At 43.4% G+C, this 17,347-nt stretch overlaps 1 protein-coding gene across 2 annotated transcripts in view; it reads right to left on the bottom strand.

Annotated features, from left to right (window-relative positions):
• The window catches only part of EIF3L (eukaryotic translation initiation factor 3 subunit L), a 29,576-nt gene that overhangs the window by 9,848 nt on the left and 2,381 nt on the right, over positions 1–17,347 (bottom strand). The window contains exons 4-8 of one of the 2 annotated variants that reach the window (XM_080659978.1): positions 16,386–16,465; positions 11,775–11,836; positions 8,356–8,425; positions 7,547–7,620; positions 3,192–3,363 (exon numbers count right to left, since the gene is read on the bottom strand). In XM_080659978.1, the coding sequence (XP_080516104.1) occupies positions 3,192–3,363; positions 7,547–7,620; positions 8,356–8,425; positions 11,775–11,836; positions 16,386–16,465 (458 nt within the window). The remainder of the gene's footprint in view (positions 1–3,191; positions 3,364–7,546; positions 7,621–8,355; positions 8,426–11,774; positions 11,837–16,385; positions 16,466–17,347) is intronic. The other variant, XM_080659979.1, reaches the window with a different exon arrangement.

The following is a 17,347-nucleotide window of genomic DNA, read 5'->3' as shown; positions in this document are numbered from 1 at the left end:
ACAGTACAACGATTGAAATTTGTATTGAGAGCCAAATTTTTTTTAATAAATCTTCATTGTTCATATTACAGATGTTCCTCTTTTTGCCCCCATAGCTCCCCTCCACCCAGTTCCCACTCCACCCTCTGCCCTTACCGCCCCCCACACTGTCCTCATCCATAGGTATACAATTTTTGTCCAGTCTCTTCCCACACCCCTCACACCCCCTTTCCCTGAGAATTGTCAGTCCACTCCCTCTCTATGCCCCTGATTCTATTATATTCATCAGTTTATTCTGTTCATCAGGTTTTTTATTCACTTGATTTTTAGTTTCACTTGTTGGTAGGTAGGTATTTGTTGTCACTTTGTTGTTCATAATTTTTATCTTTACCTTTTTCTTCTTCCTCTTCTTAAAGAATACCCTTCAGCATTTCATATAATACTGGTTTGGTGGTGATGAACTCCTTTAACTTTTTCTTGTCTGTGAAGCTCTTTATCTGACCTTCAATTCTGAATGATAACTTTGCTGAGTAGAGTAATCTTGGTTGTAGGTTCTTGCTGTTCATCCCTTTGAATATTTCTTGCCACTCCCTTCTGGCCTGCATAGTTTCTGTTGAGAAATCAGCTGACAGTCGTATGGGTGCTCCCTTGTAGGTAACTAACTGTTTTTCCCTTGCTGCTTTCAAGATTCTCTCTTTGTCTTTTGCTCTTGGCATTTTAATTATGATGTGTCTTGGTGTGGTTCTCTTTGGATTCCTCTTGTTTGAGGTTCTCTGCGCTTCCTGGACTTGTAAGTCTATTTCTTTCACCAGGTAGGGAAAGTTTTCTGTCATTATTTCTTCTAATAGGTTTTCAATATTTTGCTCTCTTCTTCTGGTACCCCCATAATTCGGATGTTGGTACACTTGAAGTTGTCCCAGAGGCTCCTTATACTATCTTCATATTTTTGGATTCTTTTTTCTTTTTGTTTTTCTGGTTGGGTGTTTTTTGTTTCCTCATGTTTCAAATCTTTGGTTTGATTCTTGGGGTCCTTTGATCTACTATTGAATTTCTGTATATTCTTTATTTCAGACAGTTTGCTTAATTTCTGACTGGTCCTTTTCCATTTTTTTGGCATTCTCATTAAGATCTTTAAAGGTCTCACTAAGTTCCTCAGAGGTTTTTAGCAGATTCTTGAGTAACCTTAAAAATGTGGTTTTGAACTCTATGTCCAGTAGTTTGCTTTCCTCCATTTCTTTCATTCGTGACATGTTTCTTTGTCTCCACATTCTGGCTGCTTCCCCGTGTTGATGGAGTGGCTTTGTGTGGGAGGTGACCTATAGGGCCCAGTGGCTCAGCCTCCCCAATCACCTGAGATGGATACTCTTGGTGCACCCCTTTGGAGGCTGAGTGCACAATCTTGTTGTAGTTAAGCCTTGATTGCTGTTGGTACACTGGGAGGAATTTACCTCCAGGCCCATTGGCTGTGAGGACCCACTGTGTCTATAATGGAAGAACTGCTGTGCTGGAGACACGCTTATGGGGCAGGACTTGTTTCAGTGGGGCTTTGGTGCTGAGTCTGCCTCTTGAATGTGTCACTTATGGATGTGAGAAGTTGAAATCTGGTGTCTCACACTGACCACTAGGTACACTGGCTTCTGGATCTCCAATGGCGTGCAGGTCAGCTACTGTCTGAGGCCACCCAGCAGGAGCTACAGTGAGGTCTGCAGATTTCTCCTGGTCTGACCAGAGCTGCAGTTTGTTAGGTTAAGCTGTGATAGGGCAGGCCATTTATATGCAAAAGCCGTTGCGTACAGTTTGGGTGGGTTTGTAAATTGGGCGGGGCGGGGTCTCAGGGAGTCACTAGGGCGTGGCAAACAGCGATGGCTGCCAGTCAGCAGTCTCTGGGTCTCTGCGTTTCCAAGTCCCCGCGTCCCACACCCCAGCGCAGTAAACACTGACTCCTGCGCGCAGCTCTGAAAGAAAGCCACCCTCTCTTTCCGACCCGGTGGCAGACAGTCCAGCTTCTTCCTGTAGGGGTCTGGGTCCCCAGGGTCTTGCCGGAAACTGGAGTTTAGAGTAATGGGGAGCTGTGTCTCCCTTCGGGTTGAAAGAAACAGCGCACCCAGTCGCCAACCACCAGCCCGATTCGCACGCCTGCGTACCTCAGCTTTTCCACACTTGTGAACGTCTCAATGCTCTTTTCTCTTTCCTTCTAGTTGTAGAACTTCTACTCAGCCAGCTTTCCCGTGGTTCTGGGTGATAGACGTTTTGTCTTTTAGTTGTAGTTCTGGTGTGGTTGTGAGAGGCAGCACGTACAGGTGTATACCTTATGCCGCCATCTTGGTTTCTCGAGAGCCAAATTTTTTAAACTTAAACTTCTTCTAACACCACTTCTTCAAAATAGACTTGCCCAGGCCATGGTATTTTGTGGAAAAGGCACACTCAAGGGGTCAAAGAGCCGCATGTGGCTCATGAGCCGCAGTTTGCCAACCACTGCCCTAACCGGTTTGGCTCAGTGGATAGAGCGTAGGCCTGCGGATTGAAGGGCCCCAAGTTCGATTCCAATCAAGGGCATGTACCTTGGTTGCGAGCACATCCCCAATAGGGGGTGAGCAGGAGGCAGCTGATCGATGTTTCTCTCTCATCGATGTTTCTAACTCTCTATCCCTGTCTCTTCCTCTCTGTAAAAAATCAATAAATTAAAAACAAAAACAAAAAAAAAAAACTTCTCCCTTTCCCAACTAATTATCTTTGTGAGGCCAGATTCCCCTCAACTTACTTCATCCAAAACAGCATATTGCAATAGACTGAAACCAGGAATGGAAATGAGAACCCATTCTCTTCTAGAAGCCAGACACTGAAGAGATTTGTAAAAATGCCTCTCTTCTCAATGAAAAAACAACAAACCAACCAACCAACCAAAAAACTTACGTAGATTAACTACGATCTTCTCAATCTATTAAGAGTGTAAAATGGTCCTGACACCAAAAAGTTAGAAAAGTGTGTAATCTTAACAAAGGCCCTGGAAAAACAGTCGGTATACTTATAAATGCACATCTCAGTGCTGGTTCAGTCTGCCAGCCAACTGCCGAGCCAAGTAGCCCCCAACTTTGGCACTCAGTTACTATTCACAACCAAAGAGGAACAACAGCCCATCCCTAGGAGGCGGTGACTCCTCCATACTTCCTGTGGTCTCTATTCATGTGGAACAGATGGCAAGCAGCACTCACCTCCGCTTGTGTACACCTCCAACTGCCGGTTGATGTTGGACTTGTCTACCAGGGAGTGAAGGACATTGAGGACACTGTGAACATTCCAGATTTTGGGATTGGAACGAAGGAAGTCAATCTCCTCCTCTGACTTCTTGGCGGTCTTACAGCGGTACTGGCTAAACGACTGAAACTGTTGGGAAAGAAGGGAAAGATGCAGCGTGGCATAAAATCCAAGGTGACAGCCCAAGTGCACAATGCAGAAGACAAGGCAATGCCCAGGACTCTGGACTGGGGAAAGGTGAGGGTGAGAATACTACTACTCATGCTAAACCTCTCTACACACTATTTGCTTTTTCAGAGCCATCTTTGATTAGCTGTGAATTTTGTTCATTACTAAATGTTAGTTGTTCTACAGTTAAGTACAATTCTCTAAGATTAGAGGTAGTTTGTGAAAAAACAAAAAAAAAGCAAACACAAAGGCACAACATTCATTTTGGAGTCAAACACAGCCTAAAGTTATTTAATATACCTGATCTCCACAATGCAGTTAATCTGACCACCAGAATCAAGTGGTTTGTATCAGATTTCTATTCATATGTGGCTTTGCATATGATGATGTGGTGAAGAGGGGGTAGGTATCTGTACGTGTGTGTCATCCAATCTAAGTCATCTCTGTACCAAAGCCAAGTATAAGGCCCACATAGGGGTCATGCCACAGGTATTTGGAGCAGTGGTTCTATCTGATCAGCACAGGGCTGGCTCCAAGAATCACCCAGAGAATAGCATAAGGGACTATATGCTCAATCATAATTTTCAAAAAGCACCCTGGTTGATTCTGGTGCATACTCCAGTTTGGAAAACAGTAACCTAAAAAGGCTCAAAGTCCTAGATGACCTAAGATTTTTCTTCAACTCTAAAGTATTATCTTCGTCTAAGAGTGGAGAAAAGACAGTCATCTTACCTAATAATAGACAAACATGTAAATTGACCATACCTCCACTATGTCCACAGCCAGTTAGGAGTGAGTATGCAAATTAACCCAACAAAGATGGCAGTAAGCCTCGGATGTCAGCTGCCCAGCCACCTAGGGCCGGCCCAAGGCGCAGGCAACCAGGGCCAGCCAAGGCTTGCACTGCTGGCAGTGGCAGCAGCAGAGGTGTGATGGGGGCGTCACCTTCCCCTGATCGCTGGGTCACCTCCCGCCCCTGAGGGCTCCCGGACTGTGAGAGGGGGCAGGCCGGGCTGAGGAACCCCTCCCTCCAGGGCATGAATTTTCATGCACCGGGCCTCTAGTGTGTATGTGTGTGCATGTGTGTGCATGTGCATATATTTAAATATATTTGTATTGACTTCAGAGAGGAAGGGAGAGGAAGAGATAGAAACATCAATGATGAGCCCTAGCTGGTTTGGCTCAGTGGACAGAGCGTTGGCCTGCGGACTGAAGGGTCCCAGGTTCGATTCCAGTCAAGGGCACATGCCCAGGTTGTGGGCACGATCCCCAGTAGGGGGCATGCAGGAGGCAGCAAATCAATGATTCTCTCTCATCATTGATGTTTCTCTTTCTCCCTCTCCCCACTCTCTGAAATTAATAAAAATATATTTAAAAAAAAAAGAAACATCAATGATGAGAGAGAATTACTGATTTGCTGCTTCCTGCACGTCCCTCACTGGGGATCGAGCCTGCAACCTGGGCATGTGCCCTGACCAGGAATCGAACAGTGACCTCCTTGTTCATAGATCAATGCTCAACCACTAAGCCATGCTGGTTGGGATGAATATATATATATATATACACATACATACACACTGAGTGGCCAGATTATTATGATCTCTGAACACATAATAATCTGGCCACTCAGTGTATATCCTATATAATAAAAGGCTAATATGCAAATTGTCCCCTCGACCAGGAGTTCGACCGGCAGGCAGGTCAGCCAACCGCCCATGTCCCCTCCCCCTGGCCAGGCTGGCCGGACCCCACCCATACACGAATTCATGCACTGGGCCTCTAAAATACACACACACACACACACACACACACACACACACACACACAGACACTCTGAGTGGCCAGATTATTATGAGTTCAGAGATCTGGCCACTCAGTGTATATATATTTAAAAAGCAATTATACTTCAACTACCAATTTTTATTTCTAATAATCCCTAGAGATATACCTATATGTTATACAGATATTCATTGATTCAGTTTATACTAGTGAAAATAAAAAACCCAAATGTTCACCACCAGGAGTGGTATATCCACATCCTGTATACGGTACAAAAAACTAGGCAGGTCTCTATACAGACATGTTACGTGTTCCAAGTCAAAGCAAAATACACAATATAGTAGGACATCATTTTTTTAATGAAGTATTTTTATATGTACACATCTATGTAAATGCCTGAGAAACATTAATGTGGTGTCTATCTTTCCAGACAATAATTGCAAAGACAAAGAAGACACTTTCATTTTATCTGGTTTGAAGAAAAAAGATTTTTAAAAATACAGTATTAACATATTTGCATATTACTTGTAGCAATAAAAATAAAAAGGGAGTGGCAGGGAAGAGCCACTCACCCCATGTGGCATGTATCTAGCTAGGAGAATCACCAGCCAGGCCTTCACTGCCAGTCTGTGTTAGAAATGAGAGCACCTTAAGCCCAGTAAGAGGAGAACACCAGCTAAACCAAGAGAATTTTGATTGTCTTCAAGGGATGACCCTCCATGACTTGCTGCGAGTGAACAGGACTCCCAACCTTCTAAAATTAGGCCAAATTAGAGGAGGACACAAGCCAAGGAGCCAGAGAGGGCAAACAAAGCTGGTGTGGTCTGTGGCCTGAACTCACAAACACACTGAAGCCTCGTCTTGAGCAGGAAGCCTCTTTCTGGCAGAGCCCTAGGAAGGTTTCCTCAGCTCACCAGTCACAACTTAGCAACACTTTATGCAGCATTCACTAAGTCTCTTTGATCCATGGGGCTCAAATGTCATCTTTATTAAAAAAACAAGATTCCCCTGATATACCCAGTGTGAACTATAATATCCCCCAAAAGACACATGGAAACAGATGTTTTTCCAAATTCAATTATTTTGTTTTATAATTTATTTTATATTTTAAACAGAATTAGGCTAAAAGGTGAAGTATAATTATATTGACCACAACCAGCCTCATATTATTTTGTGTCAGGCACTGCACTAAAGCACATATACATAACCTCCACACACCACCCTACCCCACCCCCGCCCCCCACACACACAGAGTTACCTTCCCCAAGATCCCTGATTTAGAGAAACCAAGGGACAGTGTGATTAGTAATTTGTCCAATGTCCAGGGCTAGTGAACAGTAAAACTTGAACTTTTACCCCCAGGTCCCACAGCTGCAGTGCTTTACGTCAGGCACAGTTCTCAGTGGAACATGAACAATGGTACTCTGAGGTGGTAAGATTTCCATTTTGATAAATGTTCTGTTTTATTCTGATCTAGAATGTACTTAAGTAACCATTATCACAATCAGGATAGAGATCAGTTTTGCTTTGTAGGAAAGTGAGGCTTGGAAAGCTTAAATAGCACGTCACTGTGACAGAGCTATGAGGTGGCACCCCAAACTAGAGCCATCTCTACCTGGCGCCAAAGCCTGTAAGACCCGCTTTCTTCCTGCCACATCACCTCTCAAGGTCAGGTAAGAGGTTGGTAAAAGTTCAACTCTCCTGACTTCCAAGTTCCTACCTGGAGCTCTTAGGCCTGACTCTTCAGTAAACCATGACATGTCCTGGCTGAGTGGCTCAGTTGGTTGGAGCGTCAGCCCATACACCAAAAGGCTACGAGTTCAATTCCTGGTCAGGGCACATAGTACCTAGTTTGTGGGTTTAACCTCCAGTCGAGGCCTATACGACCTCTCTCCCCTGCTTCCCTCTCTCTAAAATCAATAAAAACATATCCTGCCCTAGCTAGTTTGACTCGGTGGATAGAGCGTCGGCCTGCAGACTGAAGGGTCCCAGGTTTGATTCCAGTCAAGGGCACATGCCTGGGTTGCAGGCTCGATCCCCAGTAGGGGGCGTGCAAGAGGCAATCAATCATTGATTCTCTCTCATCATTGATGTTTTTATCTCTCTCTCCCTTCCTCTCTGAAATCAATAAAAATATATTTTAAAAATAATAAAATAAAAACATATCCTCAGGTGAGAATTTAACAAAATAAAAAATAAAATAAAAACACAACAGAGGAGTCCACCGCCATGGGACATTTCAGTTCAGGCTATGATGGGCATATTTTTATACCACACACCTTTCTAATAACACAAGCAATGGCAGTAACAGCTACTCCTTGCTCAAATCAGTTATTTAAAACGAGGCTAAGGGCTGACCAGATACCTGATAGATGAACTCATCAATGATATCCCAGAGCCACTGGTTGGGTAGTTCAAGGGGAGCAGGACCATCAGCATCTGCACAGAAGACCACAGAAAAGTCAGACTAGAAGCAGGGGCTCTGCCCACTTGGTAAGGCTGCGGAGCACATTTTACAATTTCTCTCTTAAAAAGACTAAGTCATGCCCTAGCCGGTGTGGCTTAGTTGTATGGGCCTTATCCCATGCACAGAAAGTGCCAGTTTGATTCCCAGTCAGGGCACACGCCCAGATTGTGAACTCAATGCCCGGTAGGGGGGTGTGAAGGAGGCAGCAGATCGTTTTGTTCTCACGTCGATGTCTCTCTCTCCCCTCACTTCCTCTCTCTAAAATCAATAAAAACATATTCTTGGGTAAAAAAAAAAAGAAAAAAAAAGGTTATGAGTTTCCATACTCTTCCTAGAAAACCTGTCGAGGATCTTTTTTTTTTCTTTTTTAAGATTTTTTTTCATTGCTTTTGAGAGAAAGAGAAATATCAATGTGGGAGCCAAACATCCATCATCTTCCTCCTGCAGGACCCCTACTGGGGACTGAGCCTGAAATCCAGGCATCGGGCATATGACCTGACCAGTAATTGAACCGGCAACGTTTCAGTACACAGGACAGGCCTAACCAACTGAGCCACACTAGCCAGGGCTAAAAAAATCTTTAAAAAACTTTATATTATAAGGCATTATCCCCACTCCACCTGCACATTAAACCCTGTTAAAAAGAGCTGGAGGTCAATACTAGGCCTCCTCATACCCTCCCTCACTTGGCCAAACCCCAGACTCACTAAGAATGTAGTTGAAGAGATTGCAGTAGTTATAATAGGATTCAAACCTCTGTTCCAAGGAAGGTCCCCCCTGTAAAGAGAGCAGAGACATCAGGACATAGACCATTAATTTTAATGTGTTACTAATGGTGTCCCATGACCACTGAAAACAAATACAGGAGAACTGATGTCTGCTCTCTCCTTCTTAATATGCAAAGAGCTCTCCAGCAAGAGGGAAGACAAAAAGTGCTGACAGTTCCAAGAGACACTGAGTACCAGACCACAATGGTCAGGTTTTTGTTTTTATTACCTTTTTCTTTTTTTAAAAGAGAGGAAGGAAGAGGCGGAGAGAAGAGAGAGAAACATTGATGCGAGAGAGCAAAGTATCCATAGGCTGCCTCCTACATGCCCCGTTACAGGGGATCAAGCCTGAAACCCAGGCATGTGCCAGACTGGGAATTGAACCAATCATCTTTCAATGCACAGAACGAGGCCCAACCAACTGAGCCACCCTAGCCAGGGCCACAATGACCAGGTTTTATGGCAACAACCTTAACCAAACGTTAGGGAACAGGCATGCACATCCAGCAAAGCAGAGGAAGGAAGATGTTTCAGCAAAAACAGTACTAACAAAGGCAAAAAGGTAAAACTGTGGGGCTTTAAGGTAAGAATAGACAATGGTACACTGGGCTACACCGGGCCAGGAATGAAGAGGTATTTAAGGTCCAAACAAGAATCTAGAAAAAAAAAATCTAGGCCAGGAGGTCAGCAAATCCACCATCACCTGTTTTAGTAAAGTTTTATTGGAACACAGCCATGACCACTCATTGTCTACAACACAGCTGAATAAATTCGAGAGATCATTATGTCCTTTAAAGTCTAAAATATTATCTGGGCCCTAGCCAGTTTGGTTCAGTGGATGAAGCGTTGGCCCGCAGCCTGAAGGGTCCCAGATGATTCGGTCAAGGGCATCTACCCTGGTTGCAGGATCGATTCCCTAGTAGGGGTGGGGTGTGAGGCAACCAATTGAAGTGTCTCTCTTACATCCATGTTTCTCTCTCCCTCTCCCTCTCCCTTCCACTCTCTCTAAAAATCAGTGCAAAAACTTATATGAGGATTAACAACAACAAAAAAACTTAAGTGGGCAAGAGTGGAAACCAAAACCAGCTGAGCAACTACTCATTAGTTCAGGTACCTATAATTATAAAAGGGTAATATGCTAATTAGACTGAACGTTTCCACACGTCCTTCCTGACAAAGCCGGGGCCAGAGGAGAGGGAAGCCAGCCTGGGTCCTGGGTGCCTGCGGGCAGCCCAAGGGAAGCAGCCTTGTTCCCGGGTGCCTATTAGCAGCCCAGGGAGGGAAGCCAGTGCTGGCAGCCGAAAGAAGGAAGGCCAACTCTTGCACGAATTTTCGTGCATCTGGCCTCTAGTGACATGGTAATGCCTTGAACTAGGATAGCAGCAGTGGTAAAAGAAGTAGTTGGTTTCAAGAAGTATGTTGAAGGTACAGCTGAACAAGATTTGCTGCAAGATTGATGTCAAACGAGAGAAAAGTCAAGATTGATACCAATGCCCAGACAGTGTGGCTCAGTGTTGAGCATTGGCCTATGAACCAGAAGGTCAGGGTTCAATTCCCAGTTGGGGGATGTGCCCGGGTTGTGGGCTTGATCCCCGGTAGGGGACTTGCAGAGGCAGCTGATCAATGATTCTCTCTCATCCGTGATGTTTGTTTCTTTCTCTCTCCCTCTCCCTACCTCTCTGAAATCAATAAAATTAAAAAAAAATAAAAAGAAAGAATGATACCAAGGTGTTCAGTCCAAGTAACTGGGTGACTGGTGGTATCGTTTATTGAGATAATGAACATGGGTTAAACAGGTTTAGAGAGAAAATAAAGAGTTCAATTTGAAGCACGTTAAACTTAAGCTGACTATTAGACAGCCAAGTGGAGCTGTTGAAAAGTAGAATAAAATCTGGATCTGGAAAGACGGAAGCCTAAGAGATTTTTAAGTCACTGGTGTATATAAATACTGCAGATATTTTTATTTTTGTTGTTGTTAATACTCACCCAAGGATATTTTTTCCATTGATCTTTAGAGAGAGTGGAAGGGAGGGAGGGAGATGGGAAGAGAGAAAGAAACATCGATGGGAAAGACACATAGATTGGCTGCCTCCTACACACACCCCAACTGGGGCCAAGGATCGAACCTGCAACCCAGGTATGTGCCCTTGACTGGCAATCAAACCTGTGACCCTTTATTGCACGGGCCAACACTCTAACCACTGAGCAAACCAGCCAGGGCAGTGCAGATTGTATTTTAAGAGGCTTCAGGCACTCTAAAATTTAGAAATTAGGAAGAAAAGAATTAAGCAAGTGCCCAAAGTTGAGGCAATGTGGTAAAAAGAACCCTGGTGTCACAATAAGACAGATCTGGGTTCGAGTTTGTCACTTAACTAGAAATTTGAGAAAAAGTAACCTCTTTGCACCTCAGTTTGCCTATGTTGCGGAATCACTGGGATTAGACATATGTGGATGTATTCCTAGAGCCCAGCACTGTGCCCGGCAAACAGTGACAGTTTTATTTATGTTTCAGAGAGAAGGAGGCTCCGTGGCAATGCACTGAGGGGAAAAAGGGCATTCCAAGCAGAGGCAGCACAAGGTGCTTGGAACACACTATTAGGATGGCAGCCTGCAAACCAGTGCATAATGATGAGTGCCCAGCCAAGGAGAACTGGGGATGGAAAAATTAAAAAGGATGGACAGGCCATGCAGTGCTACAGTTTGTATGGAATAATACCCAGCTTTCTAGACTCAATTCTCCCACTGCCATTTCTTAAAACATGCCAACCACTCTTGGGCACTGAACCAATATAAACCAGTGACTGTGTTCCAGGGACAAAAGGGCAGAAAGTTAAAAAACGTGCCACAGCCGAAACCGGTTTGGCTCAGTGGATAGAGCGTCGGCCTGCGGACTGAAAGGACCCGGGTTCGATTCCGGTCGAGGGCATGTGCCTTGGTTGCGGGCACATCTCCAGGGGGGGGTGTGCAGGAGGCAGCTGATCGATGTTTCTCTCTCATCGATGTTTCTGGCTCTCTGTCCCTCTCCCTTCCTCTCTGTGAAATATCAATAAAATATATTAAAAAAAAAAAAAAAAAAAAAAACGTGCCAGAAGTCCGGCTGGTGTAGCTCAGCAGTTGAGCATCGAGCCAGGAACCAAGAGGCCACTGGTTCGATTCCCGGTCAGGACACATGCCCAGGTTGCGAACTTGATACCCTGTGGGGGGCGTGCAGGAGGCAGCCAATCAATGATGTTCCTCTCTCATCATGGATGTTTCTATCGCTCTATCCCTCTTCCTTCCACTGTCTCTAAAAAACAAATCAATAAAACATATTAAAACAAAACAAAAGCAAAAACTGCCAGCAACGTTTAGATACTCACACTGACTTTAGCATATATGTGCCTGTAGTATAATTCTTTGTATAAAATCAGGAAGACAGCATCTGAAAGAGATGGCAAAGGGGTACTTTAGTAATGCACAAAACAACTAGGGAATTCTGGCAGTTTTAGCCCCTTGGGGGCAGTAAAGGAATACATGTAATTTCAGAGACTAAACAGCTAAACTCTAACACTTACACCTAAAAATACATGCAACAAGAAAATTTGTTTCTCGAGGGAAAGAGACTAGACGTCAGGTAGTGAGCACAAAATAGACTATACAGATGTTGTATTGTATAGCTGAAATTTATATAATGTTATTAACCAATGTTACTCCAATAAATTTAATTAAAAAAGAAAATTCATTTCTCATTTTACTCTTTCAACCTCATCAATTTAATTCAGGCCCATTTCTGTTCACCGATTAGAGACATTTGCCGTACAGCTGCTTAAATAAACCAGCACATAAGTAAATGGTAACTCCATGAAAAGCAATATGATGCTACCTACCAAATTGCAAATACATGGGTATCACTGACTTAGTTGGAACTTGGCTAGCATCTGGGAACCTAGATTTCAGAAGGGTTCCCACCTCCCTGATAAGGGGCTCTCTCCGCTGTGCCTAAACTGTCCCAACAATATGGTTTATTCTGAACACTGACTTTTCCTTCTGGGAATCTGGAATCTTGGGACATGTTAGGCAGAGTGTGTGCCTACATGACCAGCCCAGATAAAATCCCTGGACACCAAACCTGTAATAAGCTTCTCTGGCACACCCCTCCACTCGTCCTTCCAATTCCTTGCTTGAGGAATTAAGTGCCCCTGTGTGACTGCACGGGAGTGGACTGTTGGAACTTGCGCCTGGTTTCCTCTGGATTTCAGCACATGCACCTTTTCCCTTTGCTGACTTTGCTCTGAATCCTTTTGCTATAAACCCTGATAGCTGTGGGGACAACTACACACTGAGTACTGAGTCCTCCCAGCAAATCAGCAAACTTGGAGGTGGTCTTAGGAATGCTGAAGATGCAGAATACTCTCCAAAAACAGAATACACTTTTTAAAAATGAAAAGGGACATTTAGTTTATATGAAAGAGGAACAAAAGAGGTACAGTTAAGCCTTGAACAACACAGTTTGAACTGTGCAAGTCCACTTATACATGGAATTTTTTCAGTAAATACCTGTACAATTTTTTTATTGTGGTCGGGAGTCTGTAGATGAAAAGGATCAACTATATGCATTGATCTGTGCCATTTGATACGTCACTGGGGAATCATAAAGGAAACAAAAGTTTCTGAGGAATCAAAAGTTATATGCAGATTTGACTGTGTGGGAGGTCGGCACCCCTAACCCGTACGTTGTTCCAAAAGTCAACTGTAGTGGTACATCTACACAAAAGAACACTATGCCGCTATAAAAAAGGAACTTTTACCATTTGCAACAGCATGGATGGAACTGGAGAGCATTATGCTAAGCAAAATAAGCCAGTCGGAGAATGTTAAGTATCACATTATCTCACTCATATGTGATGTGATCTCACGCACGCAATTTGATGAACAAGAATAGATCCAGAGACAAATGGCCAGGGGGGGGGCGGTTAGAGAGCAACCAAAGGACTTGTATGCATGCATATTAGCATAACCAAAACCAATGGACACAGACATTGGGGCAGTGGGGGCTTGCCCAGGGTGAGAATGGCATTGGGGGAAAATGAGACATATGTAAAACTTTAGACAGTAAATACAGTAAAAACAAAAAACAAACAAAAAAAAAAAAACAGCCCTAGCTAGTTTGGCTCGGTGGATAGAGGGTTGGCCTGCGAACTGAAAGGTCCCAGGTTCGATTCCAGTCAAGGGCACATGCCTGGGTTGTGGGCTTGATCCCCATGGGGGACTTGCAGAAGGCAGCCGATCCATGATTCTCTCGCATCATGGATGTTTCTATCTCTCTCTCCCTTTCTTCCTCTCCAAAATCAATAAAAATATATATATATATTTTTTAAAAAGTCAACTGTATTCCTATCTGTATATATATGCATAGAGTATCACAAGAAAGATTAAAAATAAATGATAACACTACATGGCCCCAGAGAGATAAACTGAAGACTTCAGGACAGAAGTGGAAGGGGAATTTTTATACCAAATCTCCTTTTATACCCTGGTGTACAGTGAAGCCTTACCTGTTTAAAAGTACATTATGAGACTCCTAATGTTCTTAATATAATAATATTACATTCTTTATAAGCAAATAGGCTCTATAATATAGGCTCTATATTATATAGAGTATAAGGTCTGAACAACATAGAAAGTAACATTTTTTTCAGAGTGAGTTCTAAACTTGTGTAACGATGATGATACTAATAGTAAGTTGAAAAAAAAGTGCAAGACATATACATTGAAAACTATAAAACATTGCTAAAAGAAATTAAAGACCTCGATAAATGGAAAGATATCCAGTGTCCATGGACTAGAGGACTTAATATTAAAATGGCAATACTTCAGCCCAGCTGACATGGCTCAGTGTTTGAGCATCGACGTGTGATGAACCAGAAGATCATGGTTCAATTCCCGGTCAGGGCACACACGTGGGTTGTGGGCTTCATCCCTGGTAGGGGGCGTGCAAGAGGCAGCCGATCAATGATTCTCTCTCATCACTGATGTTTCTTGTTTTTTTTAATATATATTTTTATTGCCAAAACCGGTTTGGCTCAGTGGATAGAGCGTCAGCCTGCGGACTGAGAGGTCCCAGGTTCGATTCCGGTCAAGGGCACGTACCTTTGTTGCGGGCACATCCCCAGTGGGAGGTGTGCAGGAGGCAGCTGATCGATGTTTCTCTCTCATCGATGTTTCTGACTCTCTATCCCTCTCCCTTCCTCTCTGTAAAATATCAATAAAATATATTTAAAAAAATAAAAAAATAAATAATATATATTTTTATTGATTTCAGAGAGGACAGAAGAGGGAGGGAGAGATAGAAACATCAATGATGAGAATCATTGATGGGCTGCTTCCTGCACACCCCCTACTGGGGATCGAGCCTGCAACCCAAGCATGTGCCCTTGACCGGAATCAAACCTGAACTCTTCAGTCCTCAGGCTGATGCTCTATCCACTGAGTCAAACTGGCTACGGCAATGAAAATATTTTTTAAATAGCAATACTCCAAAAGAAGAAAAAATAAAAAATAGAAATAAAATAAAATGACAATACTCCCTCAAATTGGTCTTCAAGTTCTATACAATCCCTATAAAAATCCCAACTGACTTTTTTGTAGGAATTGATGAGCTGATCCTAAAATTCATATGGAAATCCAAGAAATTAAGAAAAATCAAAATAATCTTTAAAAAAAAAACACCTCTCAATTTCAAAACTTACTGCAAAGCTACAGTAATCAAGAAAGTATAGTACATGCCCAGCCCATGTGGCTCAGTGTCAACCCAGGAACCAAGAAGTCAGGGTTTGATTCCTGGTCAGGGCACATGCCCAGGTTGCGGGAGGCAGACAATTGATGATGTTTCTCTCTCATTGATGTTTCTAACTCTCTATCCCTCTCCCTTCCTCTCTCTCTCTAAAAATCAATGAAAACATTAAAAAATTTAAAAAAAGACAGTGTAGTACGAGTACAAGCCTAAAGCTAGGCATATAGATCAATGGAATCAAATTCAAAGTCCAGAAATGAACCTTTACAATTACATGATAACCAATTTCGACAACTGTGCCAAGGCAATTCAAGGGGGAGAGCTTGGTCTTTTCAAAATTGGTGCTAGAACAGCTGAATAGCCGCATGCAAAAGAATGAAGTTAGACCGTCCTACTTCACATCTATATCTATAAAAGGCTAAGTTGACTTGCTCATGCGTGATACATATAAAGCTCTCGCTGGTGCCAATTGCACCTGTGTGTTTCCATCTGTCATTGTCGATTGTGAATTTGGTTGACACTTCTATTATAAAGGGTGAATAATGATATTAAAATATTTCTTCTAATTAATTTCCTTTCAATGTGCACGAATTCGTGCACCGGGCCACTACTCATATATAAAAGACACCATCAAGAAAGTGAAAGATGGAAGGCTGGGGAGCCCATCCCAGAGTCACATAAGGAACCCCCAAATTACAGAGGGAAATGGAAACAATATCAAAGATCTCGCCCTGGCCAGTGTGGCTTAGTGTTCAGAATGTCAGCCTGAGCGCCAAAGGAAGGGTCACAGGTTCACTTCCCAGTCAAGGGCACACACCTGGGTTACTGATTTGATCCTGGCCCTGGTCAGAGCGGTACGGGTGGTAACCAACTGATGTGTGTGTCTCAATCTCCCTCCCCTTCTATTCTCTCTCTAAAAAAAAAAAAAAAAAAAAAATCAATATCAAAGGAAAGAAATATCCTTGTGTGAGGATTAACGAAACAAAAAAGATAAAAGATCTTCATTTCATGTGCGAGAGATCTCTGTCCTCTTTACTATTCAACCTTCATTCAACAAGTTACTTACCAAGGGGGTACTATGTACCAAGCCCTAGGGAAATAAAATGGTGAGCAAAACAGATATAGATCATTCTGAGCTTCTAATGACCCCCAGTCACAGGATCCTATCCAGCACACAAGACAAAGAGCTCACACCTACCATTGCCAACCTGTGGAGCAATGGCTTCAGCCTCAGGCCAAGGTGTATTCTTGAAGAATCTTTCTGTCAGCTTCGTCCAGCTGAAAACCAAGCAGAATAATTCTAGAATTTGAAAACAAAAAGGACCCGAGAGGCAACTCTCACATTTTATAGACGAGGACCTCTGGCTCAGAAAGGGGAAGATTTCACAGAAATAAAGCCAGGGCCAGAGCCATCCAAGTCTACAACTTTCCTCAACCCAGCCCTACCTCAGACAATCTTTCTTAATACAGTAAACTACCCTTTTCTATCAGTTAGGCACCACCAGCTCTTCAGGATCATCTCCTGCCTCTGCATCATGAACTCTAGGTGCTTGCTAATCCCTGATTTGAGAACTGCTTTTCAGATTCTCCTCCTCGCTCCCTTAGCAATACTATTTCCACTTGCTAGAGTACTGTGCCTCCTCCCTCTCTCCAAACATGGAAAAAAACAGTTATAAAATAAAAAATAAACATAAAAAATCAGTTTGTTGAAGTCTGGTGCCACAGCTGACCTAGAGCATCCAACCCACACACTGCCGTCCAACATGCTTCACAGCCCCACGAGAGGGTTATGTTCGTTTTCTTTCTCCTGATTCCTTCAGCAGCTACTTCAACGTCCCTGACTCTCCTCAAGCCCCATCTCTCCCTTTTCTCCAATTAACACGCTCACATCCCCCTTCAAACACGCTCACATCCCCCTTCAAACACGCTCACATCCCCCTTCAAACACGCTCACATCCCCCTTCAAACACGCTCACATCCCCCTTCAAACACGCTCACATCCCCCTTCAAAACACACAAACAAAACAAAGTGTCTCCATGACCCTGCAAGTCCTCTGCACTTATAAATTCGCCTTTCTCAACCCCCATTTCTCCCGTCCCACCGTTACCTGGCTTCTGCCTCCACCATTCCACTGAAACTGACTTTGTCAAGGTTACCAA

This window comes from Plecotus auritus, assembly GCF_963455305.1.
Source record: "Plecotus auritus genome assembly, chromosome: 3".
NCBI lineage: Eukaryota > Metazoa > Chordata > Mammalia > Chiroptera > Vespertilionidae > Plecotus > Plecotus auritus.
Note: the sequence above shows the minus strand (reverse complement) of the source record. Positions and strands in the feature narration are given on the sequence as shown.